The 17,351-nt window shown below is 45.6% G+C and overlaps 1 protein-coding gene across 1 annotated transcript in view; it reads left to right on the top strand.

Annotated features, from left to right (window-relative positions):
• Window positions 1–17,351, top strand: part of LOC138491602 (E3 ubiquitin-protein ligase ARIH2-like) — a 217,902-nt gene that overhangs the window by 118,948 nt on the left and 81,603 nt on the right. The window contains exon 2 of the mRNA XM_069618207.1: window positions 4,441–4,535. Within this exon, the coding sequence (XP_069474308.1) occupies window positions 4,441–4,535 (95 nt within the window). The remainder of the gene's footprint in view (window positions 1–4,440; window positions 4,536–17,351) is intronic.

Here is a 17,351-nt window from a genome sequence, read left to right on the forward strand (position 1 = left end):
AAATAATTAATCTGAAGCCCTGTTCTCTGAGGTGTCCGACTACTGGCTTCATCAGCTTGGTAAATCACCACAGTGCTGATGCTAGCCTGAACCGCATACTCCCATCTCTGACCTTTCCAGAGAAACTGCAGCAGCTGCTGTTGACTTTGGTGTATGGGCACTGTCAGGTAAGCGACCCTGAGGTCTATCCGTTCCTGCCAGTCTCCCTTCTGCAGTATGTCCCTCAGCAGATGGATTCCATCCATCTTGAAATGCCTGTATAACAGAAAAGCATTAAGTGCTCTGAGGTTGAACTCTGATCTTACTTTGCGTCTGCCCTTTACCAAGAACATGTTGTTTACGAAACCTCCTTGCACTGTGACCGCTGGTCCGATGGCTTTCTTTAGCCGCAATGTCTCCAGTCTAGCAATATGTCGTCTTCTCTGCTCACCCTGATCGGCCTCGGTGGATACACCTGCACCAGATCTTGTATAAACTCTAAAAGGAATCACTCAACCGTTTGCAAAACCCAGGAGTCTGAAGAAATATCTCTCTGCCTGTGTATATACTGCACCACTCTCACCCCCACTGGTGTAATGTTTGCATCCAGCACACAAACCTGTGGTATGGGTTCCCTTACCTGAGTTCCCTTGTTGCTGCTTGCCAGTGACTCTCCAGCCTCTCCCCTTCCCCCTACCTCTGGATGGAAAGAAAGGGTTGGCTCGGTCATCTTTTTCCCTCCATTGGGCCATGTTTGCCGAAGACCCATAGTATGAATATCGGCTGGCCGAGCCGCCCCTGCCTCTTCCAGCCCTATCGAAAATCTTCCTTCTGAAGATCTTCGTCAGAGAGTCCTGTGCTTTATCCAGTGTAACATAGCTGTTAGCACATTTTGCCATGTCTTTGATGAACATATCACCAAATAACTTTCCCTTGGCTGCTGCTTCCGATGGGGCTCGCTCTATCAATTTAGAGTCGATTTTTATGAGGATAGACCATCTTCCCACCATTGCAATGGAACTATTTGCATTGCCCAATAGACATATTGCCCATTGTGCCCAGCCTGACAGCACCTCTGGGACAATAGCTTCCTTTTTCTGCTTGACCTCCTCCGCCAGATGCCATATCTTTTTGATTGGCCCAACCACATCCAGAAGCTTGTCCTGGCACGTCCTCCAGGACCTGTCGATACCCTTTTAATGTCCTCGCCATACCTTCCCATGAAGGTCAGCATACGTTTATCGATCTCTGGTGTCTCGGCCACCCCCTCGGGCACTCTGGGTCTGGGGCATTCTGCCCTCATCCTATTCCTGGCCTCCTTACTCAAAGGTGCCCTCAGCCTTCTCTTCAGATAAGCTGAAATGCTGTCAGGTGGATCCCACTCAGATGACCCTGGGTGAATCAAAGCATCAGGGTCAAATTCATCACCTTGAGCTCCGTCGCTCGATGGCTTATTTTGGCACCGCTAGATGGTGAGTCCTGAGACTCCTGAGGGCTCCTTTCTTCTGATTCCTCGCTGCTTAGACATCTTACCCCAGCAGAATTTTCTGAACTTTCCTGGCCATACCTGGCCCATGACCTTGCCATACTCTTGCCACCCCGTTTCTTGTTTGGCATACCGGGTGGGGGCTGGGGACTACGTGCCCTGCAGGTCTTTTTTCTTCCCCCTTTGCCTCTGTGTGCCTCTCTCCTCAACTCTGCCATGCCCTGGGAGAAAGCTACAAAGTCTTCCATAATGCCCCTGCCCTTGTGCATTGGGCCCCTACTGGCACTCATTGTACTCTGGACAGCCTGGCTCATCCTAATGCCACTGACATGAGGGCCTCTAGAGTCCTCATCTGAGTACTCAATACTCATGTTTCCTGACTATGCTGATCACTTACTTTTATAGCAGTTTGCTTGGGATGCTTATGTCAAATTTCTTTTACTTTCTAGCTAGGCAGTTCAGATAGCTTGATCTCCACAGTTTTCCTTGGGACTGAGCCCGTCTATCAGGAGCTGCTCCTGGGTTTATACCCTAGGAGCTTTTCACATTTTGACCTGGGACTGTGCCGGTCAAGCACACATCATTGTGCAGGCTGTGTTAGCTAGCCTGCGGTGTGCCACTGTCACCACCAAGTGGTGTTCAATAATCAGGAGAATCTGCTTTCCGAGCAGCGGAATAATGAGTCCTACGGAGCTGTGTACTCTGTAGCTCATATCTAGCTTTTAATTATATGCAAATATCTCCTGAATAGAAATTCGATGACTGCTGCTTATATTTCCTCACTGAAGTCTGATCCGGTGCCGGAACCTCTCAGGGTCCCGTTGTGCTGAGTGCGGACTTCTGTGAGGCACTGCCACCTGCTGTCTCAGTCGAACGACAGAGCTCGTTGAGCCCTGTCGCGTTCCTTTCACTGTACTGTGGATCTGCTTCACCCGCTCTGTCGCGCGCAGTTCGCTGTGCATTAATCAATGCCCACACACGTTCATACAATATAAACGAAAGCCAAGTTTCACACCATTCACACAAATAGAAACAAAAGCCAAGTTTCATTTATCTGAGCTGCTCGAGCAGCAAGGAAAGAGGAAGAAGGAAGGAGGACAGAGGTTGTTATATGGGACTATGAGAAGTGATTGGACAGTTTGTGATCACGTGGAAAGTTAAACCAATTATTTGTGAACTTCAAAAGCACTTGTTTTCATGGAAGTTGTAGTTCTTTAACAGTTTATTTTGAAAGTTATATTAATTGGTTTTTGGCTGCTCAAGAAGTAAAGAGTTGAGGTGAGCATAATCCGAACATTCGGGTCTTGACATAGAATTTATAACAACATAAAAAAGACAATCTCCACGTATTTGCATATATTTTTGTGGATCAAAGTCCATTGATAAGAAGCAATGAACCAGAGGTATAAAAATGTGACATGAGGATCGATTTCTGGGTGTTTTACTACAGACACGCTAAGTATATGATACATAAATCGGATCGTAGAGCGGAAAAAGTTGAGAAACAAGGCCAGTACAGACAACCTATGAATATGTATACAGAAAAAAAATATTATTTAAAATGATGTTAAAAAGTCGAGACTAGTTTGTGAATCCTTATGTATGGGTGTCCTGCCTCCAAATGATGCTGGGCTTCCCACCAGAGAGAGAGAAGGTGGTACTTTAGAGCATTTTTAAGCCTGCCTTGGTATGGATGTTTGTGGTGCCTGGTGGTAGTGAGTTCCAGTGGTTGGGGGGTCAGGAATGTAATGGAGAGAAACATTGAGGAAGCACAATGTCTCAGAGGGACGGTTAGTTTGAAGGGGACCTGGGAGCGTTGAGTGTCACGGGCAGAGTAGTGGGAGATAGATTTATTTGGATTGGGGGAGGCTAGCAAATGGATAGAGCTGAACACAAGAGGAAGAGTTTGTAGAGGGAGTGATTCTGCATAGACAGGACATGCTTTCTTATTTCCTAGGTTTCTGGATCTGGGAAAGGCAGGGGAATGCAAGAATGTGGGGAGCGTGAAGGTTAGAGGATGCACTTCTGTGTCAGGTTCTGAAGTTGAGACTCTATGCATGCTAGGCAACCCATCCACAGACCAAGGTCTCTCTGATCTGTTTTCATTCCTACATTCATCAGCTGGTTGCTTGGGAAGTGTGGCAGTATAGTCAGTATCTGATGACTTGCAGCTCTTGATTTACCCTTATCTTGCTGAAGCAGTTAGCTGTCTCAGCACTTTGGGCCCCCGAGGGGCCAGGGAATCAAACAATGTAAACTACTTCCCATGGATTACCAATATTTTGGTGCAGTAGGTATCACATGTTAATAAAAGCACACATTGCAACACTCAACTTGAGTTCACACCAGCATCAAATAACTGAAATGCAGAAACCTCAAAGTGAGTTTAATTTTAGTTCAGTGTAATGTAGTTCTTGTAGTTACAGGCATGTCAAGCCCAAAGATGACTTTGATGGACATTATTACCAGGTTCAAACTAGAACTATACATCTGTTGAACCTCTTGGGTGCTATTCTGTCCAACACGAGGTAGGGTTGGTGGACACAGAATTATAGAATGCCTGCCATTTGTAACTGTGGAAGAGGGAACCGATGTTTTAGAAGGGATGGTAGTACTACAATGGCTGAACCGTCCACAGTGGACATGGCAGCGTCAAGGAAAGCTTGCCAGTCTATTAGTACTGATTAAATTGACAGCCACAGGAATTACAACCCCTGTGTTTCTCATTCCATTTATGTCTGACGTACATTTAATATTCATTTGGGGCATAGGCCCCTGACTAAACATGTTCTGTTCAAAGATGTGTTGCTTTATTTTGTAATATTTCATTGCTGTCCCTGTTGTGTGCGCCAGGCATCAGAGTAAGGAAAACATCATTTGCAATCTTGATACCAATAAAGTTATAGCGAGCATGGTGGACCCAATGACTCCTTTGGTGACATCTGTGACCTGGCTATATTTTCTACTCATTACAGGCGATGATGACATTGATCTTCGCGTGGAGTTGCCCTGCGGACACACAGCAGCCCCAAGTTCAGTACTCCAGTGGTGTCGTAGTTGTTTAGAGCAGGTAAGAATGGACTATCTACAACTATGCTTCCGTCCTCACCCATGCATTATTTATTAAAGTTATGTTTTGGGAACAAGAATTCGAGGTATTTGAGCAGGATGCTTGCCCACACTAAAGAACCATTTTCACTAAAGAGTTCATAGAATATCAGCAACTGCCTGGTAGATGGACCAGTGGTAGATTTTTATTTGGGTAAGTGCATGCTACTTAATATTTATGTTGTGATAACAAGCATGCTAGTTACACATGAAAATGAAATATGCAACCCCAAAACAGACCTGAACAGGATTGAACAAATCAAAGCTGGGTGTGTTTTTGTTCACCATAAAAAGCGCCATGCAAATTAGGACTAGACCATGAATTGTGCCATTGTACAATTTCACAGCCAGGTGTAACATCTGACATTCAGTGGCACTGCACATGCGTGAAATTCAGCTACGTGTTTGCCTGGGCTTTCTCAGCCACTGAAAGCATACCCACTGTGGATGTTGTGTCACGCTGTGAGCTTCGTGCATGAAGGCACTGTTTTCTTTGCTCTTCCATTACTTTGGTCAGAATGCCATGTTATAAGAACTCCTGAATAATAAAGGTACTATTGAAATTGGTGTTTAGCATTGATTCGTCTTGCTGCACAGTCCTCCTTCATCCTTTTCCCCTGTCAAGGTATACAACGGAAACAAGGGGGGTGGTCACCAGCCAGCATCAGGGTCTGCAAGATCAGTACTTCGCTAGGCAAGAGCATCACAGTGAAGCCTAAAAGTCTACAGCACACGAGGCGTTCAATTTAAAATTAGTTCCTGCTGTAGATCTAGCGCCCTAATGAACCAGGCTAGAAGTGGCTGCACCACCATTCTTCAGGCTCTAGGTACCCTAGTTCCTTGGATCCAGTGGCTCACAACATTTGAGAACTATATCAAAGCCATAGATGAAAGGGAATTCACTGCAGAAAGAAAGGCACTTTGTTACAGGTGCTGGGTTTAGAGGGCAGAGACTATTCTGACTTCCAGCTCATGCTAAACACATGAATGGCACTCCCATAACGGATGTGCATATTGAAGCTCGAATGAGAGCTGACAATTCATTAAATAAGTGGACACTTTTTTTACGCTAGTCTGTTTTCCTTACATTAAACCATTCTGGACTTCGCGACAGTTCCACAAACTCAGGTGTTCTTTTTTTGTGCTGCATGTTTCAGTCACTTAATGGCTTCAGCACATTTGAGAAAATGTTCAAGAAAGATTGATCGATTGTGCTCTCTCGTGACTTAATGTAAGTAAACTGTAACCTTACCCTTTCCCATATTTAGAGTGACGTGATAAAAAAAGAACATATATATATATATATATATATATAGAATTCCCTTTAAACACTTTCGAACTGTATATAGCATTGGTACATTTTAAAGGAATAACCAACATATCGAACATTTTACTTCAGATACTTTTCCAAATTGTGCCTCCTTCTAGTACCCACTGTAGTGAATCAGGGTGAGCATCAGTAAATGAGGGTGTCTACGGAGTACATTTTTTGCATCCAAACATAGACTACAATCTTGCCCCAGACAAAAGAGGAATCCATGCAAAAGTTGGTAGATGTGGGTTCAACGGTGTGGATGTGTATAGCCGGACAAACATACACACATACATAAATTCAGCTTTATATATAAAGATGGGTTGTCTTCCTCCCCATTTCTTTTGTTTTGTTTTCTAATATAAAAAGCTCACATGCTCTTAAAATAAAACAGTAGCACAACTCGTTTTCCAAAATACAATGACTATCATAGAAGTATTCCTGAGATAATACGTTTTGGATAAAAAAAGACACCACTGTAAAGAAAATACATTTTGGAAAAAAAAATGGCCAATTCTATCAATTCTGTATAATTTTGACATACAAGTTATTAACAATTGAAAGCTATCATTATTGTTTGCAAAACCTGGTATTAACAGTACTCTTTTTACTCGTACCTCTACGACTTTTCAAATTACAATTGCAAGAAAAATGATGAGAAACAAAATAGCGAATTCCACCTTGAACACTTTTCCAGGAGTTATGTTAAATATGCTACAACATTTTGTATTGCTAATTTGAAAGCTTCACAAACATTTGATACTGCTGCATTAATATTGTGGTTTTCTGTTTTGTATAAATATTCCAACAGAAAAGTGAAAAACATTTATTCTGGCCTTCCCATTAATTGAATTGGGTATCATTTGGGTGGTTGAAAGAAGGAAGGGCAATCTGAAAGAATGTGTCTTAAAATTTCCAAAGCTGATATGTAAAAGGGATAAGTCCTTTCTTCCATCAGCTCTTGCAGCCAGGCTTCCTTGCTAAGCCTTGTCGACTTTTCCTGCCGGGGCTTGCAGCGTACCGAAATGGTGGTCCAGTAAGTCTAATGTTTGTGTTCTGGTACCCATTACTGGAGTGTCTCCTGTAAAGTTCATTGAAAAGGGGGTTGTTTCCACTTCTCCGTTATGTACCTAGGGGTCTAGAGGACCTGGGAGCTCTTCCCCGGGATCATGGAGCTCTGTGTCATTGCTGCATACTTGGATGGCAGGCTCAGGAAGGATCCTGTATAGGTTCGTATTCTAGGACCTTGTTCCTTTGGGATTTCTGGTTATTGGTCCCAGGGAGGGTCCTCTGTGCTCTTGTGCGCACTTGCCACTTCCCCTCAACCACTCAGAAGTGTTTCTAGCACTGCTGCATAAGGACACAGCTTCCAGCTCTCTCTTCTGGTATGAGGCAGCATCTGTGAGGTACTCCGCCAGGAGTGCTTCAGGTTTCCTTTCCAATGGTTGTGCTCTCTTTCTCTTTGCGGGTGATTCACATAGCAGCAAGTTGATGTCTCTGGCTTCCCTGGAGAATGTACCTCTGGTACTGGAAATCTTAATTCAACAGAAAGACACTTGAAAGTATATGAGGCATACGTCAAGGTTGGAGATAACAGCGGTCTGCAGTGTGACTTGCTGGCATGGGAGTGGGGGGTAGAGGGGGGGGCAGGAGTTGGAGCCCTCTCTGCTGGCCCACTCTGGTTCAGGGGTAGAACTGGCTCTGAAATCTTCCCATCTTCTTCAACATCGTGCAGAGTGGGGTTCTTACTCCTTCTTGAGAAGGACATTGTACTGGCCTTCTCACACAGTACGACGTCCCTTCATTGACAGCAAGTTTGCTCGACTTGTTAATTTAACGAACATTTGTTGCTGGAAAAACCCATTGAAAAATATAGGGGGGATGGGCATATAAAGGTTTTGTTGGGTCGGGAATAGGACAAAACGTTAGGGAGAGGGTACGGACGGGCCAACATTTAAAAAAAAACATATTTTTGATGGGTTTTTGTCGATGGAAAATGTGCAAAAAAAAAACATCGTAAAAACAACTGTCGATGAAATGACATAGAACCTTGGTGTTGACCCCAAGAAATAGTACTGTTTAGTTTGTGTGTTGTGGTTTCCTGAGAGATTAAAGATTGAAAAGAATTCAAAGGAATCTATTTTTTATTATTTCTGCCAAACAAAGAAAACAAATAAAACATATATAATCCTTTCATTTACAAGGCAGATGACAGATGCCCTGATAATCGCGGCATGCGCCTTTTAAAAATATATGTGAACAACCAGATTGTTCCTGTTGAGTGTGGTAAAAGGGCCATTTCTTGTGCCAAGCAAATTACCTTAAATCATGAATACTGAAGACTGTTCTGTGTGACAAACCGAATGGTGAAGTTTCCAGGTTGAAACCCTGAACAGTCCCCAAAACGTGCTCTATGACATAGAACCTGTCACACCCCTCCACCCTTTTCTTCAATTGCTCCACTTGTCAATTGCTGCTGGATAGCTGACCCCCCTCCCCCAACCAGGAAATCCTTTTTTCGGCCTCTGAACCTCCTTCAGACATTGGTTAAAGAGTGGGAAATCTGTGCTGAGTAATACTCATCCGAGAGGCCAGGCATTACAATCCAATCATGGGTATCTGCACCTCCTGGTCAACGACTTCTAAGGTTAGAGTGACTTGGGGATGGAGATCAACATCTCAGTGGACACAGAAAATGTGCACCGGACTCCAGGAGCTCAGTTCTTCTAGGGTGATTGGGTCGGCTCACATGGACTTTTTCTTGGTACCAGGGTGAAGGAGAGTTTTAGCTGGGAAACCTTGAATTTGTACGTGGAGATGGAATGTGTGTTATGTGTCCCCTGTAGTATGCACTGCTTACACACTGGTCCCCCACATCCAGCTTCTTCTGGGAACAGGTCAGCGAGATATTTGGGGTCTGGTTCAGTATCGTCTGTTGAGTCAGGTCTTTTGCCTTTTGATTGAAGTGGTCTCCTGGTTGGAGAAGACCAATCTCCAACATTTCCTCCTTTGGATTCTCTGGGCAGAAGGTGGCTAGGTGTCCCGGTTTCTCACAGGCATAACACAGTATGAACTCTGGTCGGGTTGGTGGTGCATGTTTCCGCCCATCGGTGGGAGTTAGTGTCGGGTTCGCCTATGTGAGTTTAGGGCTTGGAATGCTTGTTCTTCTTCTGTCAACAGGGGAAGGGGGGGACATTTACTTGGTTCAGCTATTGCAGTGCCAACTTTCGGTCTCTGCAACCCTCTCAAAGTTGATGAAGAGGGCGGATGGGTTCTTCCCGGTGCCAGACTTTTAAAGGATTATTGGGGGTACTGTGGGCTGTGCCCATCTTTCTGCCACCACCCCCTGTAATGTGTCTAACGTCTCCTGGTGTTGGGGACTGATGGCAAGTTGCCCAACTACAATGCCTCGTTATAGATCTTCCCTCCTGCTTGAGTGGGATGTTGGATCGGGGAGAACGGGGATCCTAGTTGAGACTACTGGTTCAGCTATCTCTTTGTCTCCTTATGAGGGATAGGGTTTTCTCCAATGCTGAAAGGTCGGTCCCCTTTCTACGGTTCTCAATCCACTTCTGATAGCTTGAGCTTGTTTAATTGAAAGGAATTTTTGCATGCCTCCTGTGTTTTCTCCAAGAGACTTTTCCTGGGCTGTGTGACTAGGGTGACGTTTCTTTTCATTCCAACGGACTTGGGTGTGTGGATTCTATGGGTTTATTGACTCGGGGGAGTCCTTGGAAGTCTCTAGCATGAGCTGAAGGCTTCAAACGGCAACTTCTCTCCGATCTACCAGGCTTTTCTATCCCAGGGCTCAATACTGGATGTTACCCAGGTATCTCAGTCTTCAGATGCCTTGCAAGTGTTCCTTTGTCGTAGATAGACATTGGGGTCTGGAGAATCTCACTTTTGACATAATGAGACACAGATTGTGCAAGAATCACTCCAAGTTGCTGAGAAGGTACAAGGGTTTCTATTTTCTTTTGTGGGGCCTAGAGCTGTCCCTCAATGTCTCATCTTGTTATGACTCTCCTCCCTAACCCAGGCATCTGTAATCCCCAAGATAGTGCTATTGAATGTTGACCTATACTATCTATAATATTGGCTTATGCTAGAAATGGTAATTTAAATGCTGGCTGTCTAAACTCCCTAACTGTCCCTACTCTATCCAGTTATTAGTGATCTACTGGGATGTGGGATGGTGCCCTATAAACACACTGTAGGTTTCAGGCTTCTCGTAAAAAGCGCACCTTGCTGTTCCCTTCTCTACGCTTTCCTCTTGTCTACTCTGTCTCACTCCTCCCACCAGTCTTCTGCCCCTTCAATGTTCTCACTCATGCTAGGTATTGTCTCTACCCTTTGATGTTACCCCTCTTTCCACTGCACTGCTACGCCCTCTTCCACCCTCCGATTCACTCCTCTACAAAACTTCTCCTTCCTCAACACTACTACTCCCACCTCCACACTGCTACTCCCTCCTCCACACTGCTACTCCCTCTCCCACACTACTACTCCCTTTTCCAAGCCTACTACTCCTTCCTCTGAACCCGAGCCACTACTCAAGCACCTTCCTTTAACTCAGACACATTCACTTCACATTCAATACATGCCCTACCTTGTCTACATAGAGCCACACAAACATGCACACTCAAACTGCAGGTTCACTTTCACTCTTAAACCAATACCTCACATACCTTCTCCACAAACCACTGCTCTTCTTACTCCCGCTATTTCTGGGTCTCTGAAATCAACAGAAGGACATTGGAAAGTATCTATGACATGAGGCAAGACTGCAGATAACAGTGGCCCAGAGGAAGACCTGCTGGCATAAAGGAGGAGACAGGAGTTGGGGGCCTCTCGGCTGCCCCTTTTGGGTTCAGTGGTAGAACTGGCTATTTGACCTTTCCATCTCCTCTGATCTCTTGCAGAAAGGGACTTTTACCCCCTCTTGATAAGGCCAGGGTACTGGGCTTGTCACACTCACTACTTGCCTTGTAATTTAACTGTGGTTACCCCCTTTCTCATCTAATTGTTGATCCCAGCGGCCTTTGTAACTTAATTGGTAGTGGCTGCCAGCGTGTGATTCAACTTTTGGTTTTTATAAGCCTGATCCTTTAATTTCTTGGCTGCTTTGGGCATAGTGAATATGGCCTTCCTGATTGCTTACAAACATACTCCATCTACCCACCACTTACCGTTCACTTGATGAATGACATTACCTGCTCTGTCATCACTATGCTCCTGCACGTCAACCTTCTCCTTACCAGTTTTTCCCTACCCTTCATCTAGTGGCTCTGTGTACTCCCCTGCATGCATCCTGCACTATTAATGCCCTCTCCTCCCTCCTACCACATCTCTATTAATAGAATTCCTCAAACTCCAGTCCTAGCTATTTTAAACTCATCTACACCTCTTGGCCCCTCTTGTACACGATCCCTTACTGATGTGATACACCCCCATTGATCTTGCACTGAGATTCAGGAATGCCCAAACTCTGCAAAAAGGCTTCCCCTCATTCGGGTGAATTTGACTCTTACTTTCCACATCTCTCCATACTAGCAATTCCAGAAACCCAGATTAACCCATACCCACACTTGTATGCTTTTATTCAGAACTGGCTACCTTCTCCTATTCCCCTCATCTCACGAAGAGAGTTTGTTGAGATAGCTATCTGATAAATAAGGCCTGCCGACTTCCCTCTCCTCTTCTTCTGCCTTCCTTCCCTTTTCCTTTGAACACATAGCTAATGAACTCCTGCCCCCAATGCTCCTCACCATCATTCTTAACTGTCAGCTACCTGGCATTTTAAACTCCACTGCGTTTTACTGTTCATGTCCCTTTCTCTGAGGTTTCAACTGTGCACAGGGGAGAATACACCCTCCCAGATACGATCTGCAGTGTGACTCCATGCTCTATGTTCATTCTCTGGTTACCTTTCATAACCACCCTTCTCCCATACTTAGTAACTCACTCGGGTTCATCTTTCTCTCCCCCTCTCGTAATACTACTGCCCCTCTATTGATGCCTCTCTTTCTTTCCACTCACTGGGCCTCATTATGACCTTCGCGGAATGGGTTAACGGGCTCCGCTAATGAAGGCGGACCCGTTAAACCCGTCCCGCGAAATTAAGAGGTCCCCTCGCGGGACCCAGTAAGGACGCCTGGTAAAACCAGGCATCGTTACCGGGTCCCGCAAGGGGAAGAAGGAGCTAACAACGGGCTGGTCGTAATCGGCCCGTTGTTAGCTCCCTCTCCCATTCTCATTGAGCCCTATGGGGGCTCAGATGGGAATGGGGAAGGTCTGGGCCCGGGTTCCCAGAGGGAGGAATTACCGGGCCCTCCGAACTCGGAATGGCCCGGTAATTCCCCATTCTGGGAACCCGGTAAAGGAGCCCAGTTTGGCGGCAGCAATGGAGCTAATAGCTCCATAGCTACAGCCAAACTCGTAATGAGGCCCACTGTTTCACTTCAGTTTATCTGCCCCACCTCTAATTGCCTAGCATCACAATCACTAAACGTAAGTTCAAAACTGATAATTTGTCACACTATCTGCACTAAGTCATGGCCTCTCTTCCTTTCAGCAGTTGCATTCACCAGGCATTGTCAGAGTTCAACTCATAGCTGGCAGCTCTGTTTAGGCATCACTAATATCCTTCACCCCCAGTTCCTTCTCCCATCTAGGGATCTCCACAGCCATCTACCAACTTGGGACCGCAATGCAGCCGCTGATGCTGCAAAGCCTGCTATGCTGCACTTCCCGCATTCTATAAGCAAGTTCTTCACACTCTGTACTCAGCTCTGATTGCTGTAAAATCTATCTACTGTACCAACCTAATTTCTTCTCTCTGCTCTCATACATTGAAGATTGCAAAAACACTCTAGTCCAATCTTGCCCTGTTCTTTTTTGTATTCACTTTCTGCTGATGATTTAGCCTTTACCTTTCCTCCAAATCATCAAAACCAAGTGATATACAAAGCTCTTCCTTCTCTGCCTCTGCATCCATAATTTCCACATCAACCTCCCACCTTCACCCTCACCTTTCCTCCTGCAGCACCTGCTGAACTTACATCCATTCTACAGTCCACCCATTGTCCTTGTTCCCCTGACCATGAATGAACTTGTGGCACTTATCTGCACTCACATATGCTCTCAACCTATCACTCATCACTGTGATATTTCAGCTCAAGGTGACTACCATTGTACTACCCTGATGATACCCAGAGTTCACTCAAAACATGCAAACTAGCTACCTGCTTCCCTGCTCCAATACTACAATAAGGTTCTTAAGTATATGGTATTTATCCGTATTACCAGCTATTTGGAATTTATGAATCGCTAACACCTTCTACCGTGGATCTAGTAGCAGACACTCCATGGAAATGGATTGCACCAACGTCATACAGTTCTTTTCTTCTGCATTCGACACTGCAATCGCATCCACCCCTCTCGTCTCCTGACCATTTATAACTTTGGCTTTCATGACATCAGGCTTGACTGTATCTACATTGTCTGACAAAGTCACATTGAAGATCCCTCCTTGGAGTCTCAGAGGGTCTGTTGAGCTGGAGTGGCCCACCCAGTACATATGCATAGAGATAGCACATGGAGGATTCCCCAGAGACCTTACAGTTCGCCTGTTCATCTTGTGTATCGTTGATAAAAGCAGATATGGATCAGTGTCCCTGTTTCTATCGAACTGCTGTACACAGTCATGTGATCCATGATTTCCAAAAGGGGGTGACCAATATGGTAGACTTCACATTTCCTAAGTGCCTGAAAAGTAAAGAATGATAATTCCCCAGAGGCATCTGATATAAGAAAGGAGACCCATTTCCAACCCTCTGTACTGCCTCCACTGGTTTGCTTCACTGCCCAGGATCCTTATAGTAACAATGAAATGAGCGATGATGCTCCCATTGAGCATGAAGCATCTCATACCAAGAACCTTACCTTTTCTATGCAAACCTAACCAATCTGTGGTGACTCCCCAGAGTACCGCAAGGACACCCGAGTCAGCACTGTTGAGAAGCGAGGCAAGAATACTACTTCTACCCGACTTCAAAATAGTAGACCGACCTTTTGAGTCCTTTTGCCAGAACCGCACAGTTAGCGAGCATTACCAAAAAATAGTTAACAATCAGTTGCAGATGGGAACATTAATGAGAACTGAAAAGAATTCCTGCCAAGGAGCCATTAAAAGCTATAGGGTGGCCAGGAATAACATATCAGGAACATTATTGCGCAATTTTCTCAATGAAGCAAACTATAAATAAGGTCAGCACTGAGCAGTTATTTTCACAGACTAGAATCCTGACCAGAGGATAGTGTAACGCTCACCTGATTCTCGCAGAGGCGCCGGTCTTGACTGGGCGACTACCGTATCTTCAAAGGTGATGTGTAGCACCCGGTTGGCTCTTTGGGCTGGACCTCTGTGCACTGTATGCCTGACTTCAAGAGTAAGATGTCTTAGGTAAGTGAATGCCGAGCTCTCCATCTGCCTCGGGGCAGGGTGCTGTAACCAGTTTCTTCACTGGATCGGTAGCGCAGGCCTCTTGACTTCAGAGGACTGCTGTCCGTCGTTTACTGCATGAACGGTAAGTTTCGAGTAATTCTATTGTCTTTAAAGTCTTTAGCAATGATGTCTCTTGTTTTGCAGGTTCCGGTGATGGCGGATGACGGGCTGAAGTGAGTTGAAGATGGAGTCCGTATGATGAATAGAAGCGCCTGGAAGCACGTAAGTAAGCGCTTGTTGCCTGCTTCACGATGCGCTCTAACTGTCTTTTATTTTGCAGGTACGATTTCGGAGCGGCTGCAGGGTGCCGGAATACCCACTGGGGTTGATGTGGAAAGGAGTAATGGCACGTGAGTATTAAAGTTCCCCAATGTCTTTAAACGCACCTTGTTTTGTCTTTCAGATGCAGGATGCAGCGCCGAAGGCCTCCGGAGCGTGCAAAGAGTCTGTAAGCTTTTGTCTTTCAGATGCCGGAATGCAGTGTGAAGACCTCCGGAGCGCATGAAGAGTAGGTAAACCTTTGTCTTTCAGATGCCGGAATGCTAACCTGTTCTTTCTTGTCTTTATAGGTGTTGCTGAAGACTGGATTCAGGATGGTAAGCCTTTTTCCTTAGGCCCAGGATCCGATGCAGAAGACACGATGAGCGTTCTGCTGCAGAGGATGCAGAATAACGCAAAGCAAGATTCATCCACCGGGTGTGGTTTAAATAGCCTCCTGTAGTGCTTAGGTGTCTCCTTCCACAGCCACGCCTAGGTAAGAAAAGAGTTCCTGCTTTCCAGAAGAGTTCCAGTGTTCTGAATCTAGGGAGTGGCTCCTGCCCCACCCAACAGGAAAAGTAGTTCCAAACAGAAGAGGATCAGAGGCTCAGCTGGCAGGCAAGTAAGCAGCATGGTCTGCTACAGGTAAGTCCACCCAAGCATTATGAGCCCGGCGCTTCCAGCGCTGGGACTGGGCACATTTATGAGCCTGGTGCCACTGGCGCCAGGACTGGGTCCAAAAGGTCCCAATTGGGATTGGTTGGCCCTCGGAACCTGGGTTATGGATCTGCTTCCAAGGGAGTTGGGAAAACCCTGACCTTTTGGAAGCAGAGATCATGACAGTACCCCCCCTCAAGGCCCCTCCCAAACCGGGCTTCTCCGGGGGTTTTGGCTTGTCAGGAAATGTTCGGTGAAATCTTTTGATTAGGCGAGGAGCATGGACATATTCAGCAGGTTCCCAGGATCTCTCTTGGGGGCCGTAGCCTTTCCAGTCAATTAGGTAAAATAGTTTAGATTTGGAGATCTTGGAGTCCAGAATGCTTTTGACTTCAAACTCGAGTTCTCCATCAACTAGGATGGGTTTTGGAGATTTAGTTAGTCGGGTTTGAGGTTGCACAGGTTTTAATAGAGAGACGTGGAAGACCGGATGTATCTTCATGTGAGGGGGCAAGTCCAACTTGACCGCTACTGGGTTTACTATGGTAGTGATGGAATAGGGACCAAGGTATCTTGGGTTGAATGTGCGTGGCCCTTTTAGAGGTAGATATTTGGTGGATAACCAGACTTGGTCCCCTACTTGATATTGAGGGGCTTCCTTCCGATGTTGATCTGCTCCTTTCTTGTATTGTTCTTTAGCCCTTTGAAGGTGAGAAACAGCTTCCTTAAAGGCTTGGGTGATTGTAGAATGCAGGTAGTCTACTGCTGGTGTTTCAAGATCTTGGAGGGGATCCAACTCCGAGGTTCGAGGGTGACTGCCGTACAAAAGAAAAAACGGTGTTTTCCCAGTTCCCGAATGGACAGAGTTATTGTAGGCATATTCGGCTATCCAAAGGATGTCTTTCCAAGTTTTTTCAGTTTGTTGCAGCATGCAGCGTAAATACTGTTCCAGAGTTTGATTGGTCCTCTCGGTTTGTCTGTCGGTCTGAGGGTGGTGACTGGTCGATAGTCTCACATCAATTTGAGCCGACCGACAGCAACTTCGCCAAAAATGAGAAATAAATTGACTACCTCCATCCGAAATTAGAACCGAAGGAAAACCGTGTAGTCGGACGATGTTTTCGAGAAATTCTCGGGCCAGAGTTGCTGCTGTTGGCAAGCCTTTGAGCGGAATGAAATGCGCCATCTTGGAGAATAAGTCCACGATTACTAGAATCATATTGTATCCGGAGCATGGAGTTAGATCGGTGATGAAGTCCATAGAAAGCGTATGCCAAGGGCGAGGTGGGATGTCAATAGGGCGTAAGAGGCCTGCTGGTCTTTCCTTTTGACTCTTGTTTTGGGCGCATACTCCACAAGACATTATAAAGTCTCTGATATCTTTTTTCCAAGACGGCCACCAGAAGTAGCGCTTGATCTTTTCTGAGGTCTTGGCCATACCGGGATGACCTTCCATTAAAGAATCGTGATAACAGGAGATTACTTTTTTCTGAAAATCTGTGCTGGGTAGGTATAATCGTTCTTGGAAATACAATAAGTTGTCCTTTACTGCAAAGTCCTTTCCCTGCAGATGCCAATTCTGTATGTCTGCTGGTGTTACAAGTTGCCTGGCTTTATCCTTAACTTCCTCTATGGATTCTGTGGCGATTACACTCAGAATTCTTTGTTCGGGAATGATTGGTACAGGTTTAGGGTTGATCAAGTGTTCTTCCACTCCCATCCGAGAAAGGGCATCAGCTTTACCGTTCTTTGTACCAGGTCGATAGGTAATTATGAAGTCAAACTCGGCAAAGAATAATGCCCAACGGAGTTGTCTAGAGGATTGGGCTTTTGCGGTTTTCAAATATTGCAGGTTTCGGTGATCCGTAATCACAGTAACGGTGTATCGGGCCCCCAGCAGATAATGCCGCCAAGCCTTAAAGGCAGACTTGATAGCCAGAAGTTCCTTGTCAGTAATCGTGTAATTGATTTCAGGAGGCGAGAATTTGCGGGACCAAAATGCCACGGGATGCAACTGATTGGTTACCGGGTCCTTTTGTGATAGA

Source organism: Ambystoma mexicanum, chromosome 10 (assembly GCF_040938575.1).
Source record: "Ambystoma mexicanum isolate Mex_15411 chromosome 10, UKY_AmexF1_1, whole genome shotgun sequence".
NCBI classification, from domain to species: Eukaryota; Metazoa; Chordata; class Amphibia; order Caudata; family Ambystomatidae; genus Ambystoma; species Ambystoma mexicanum.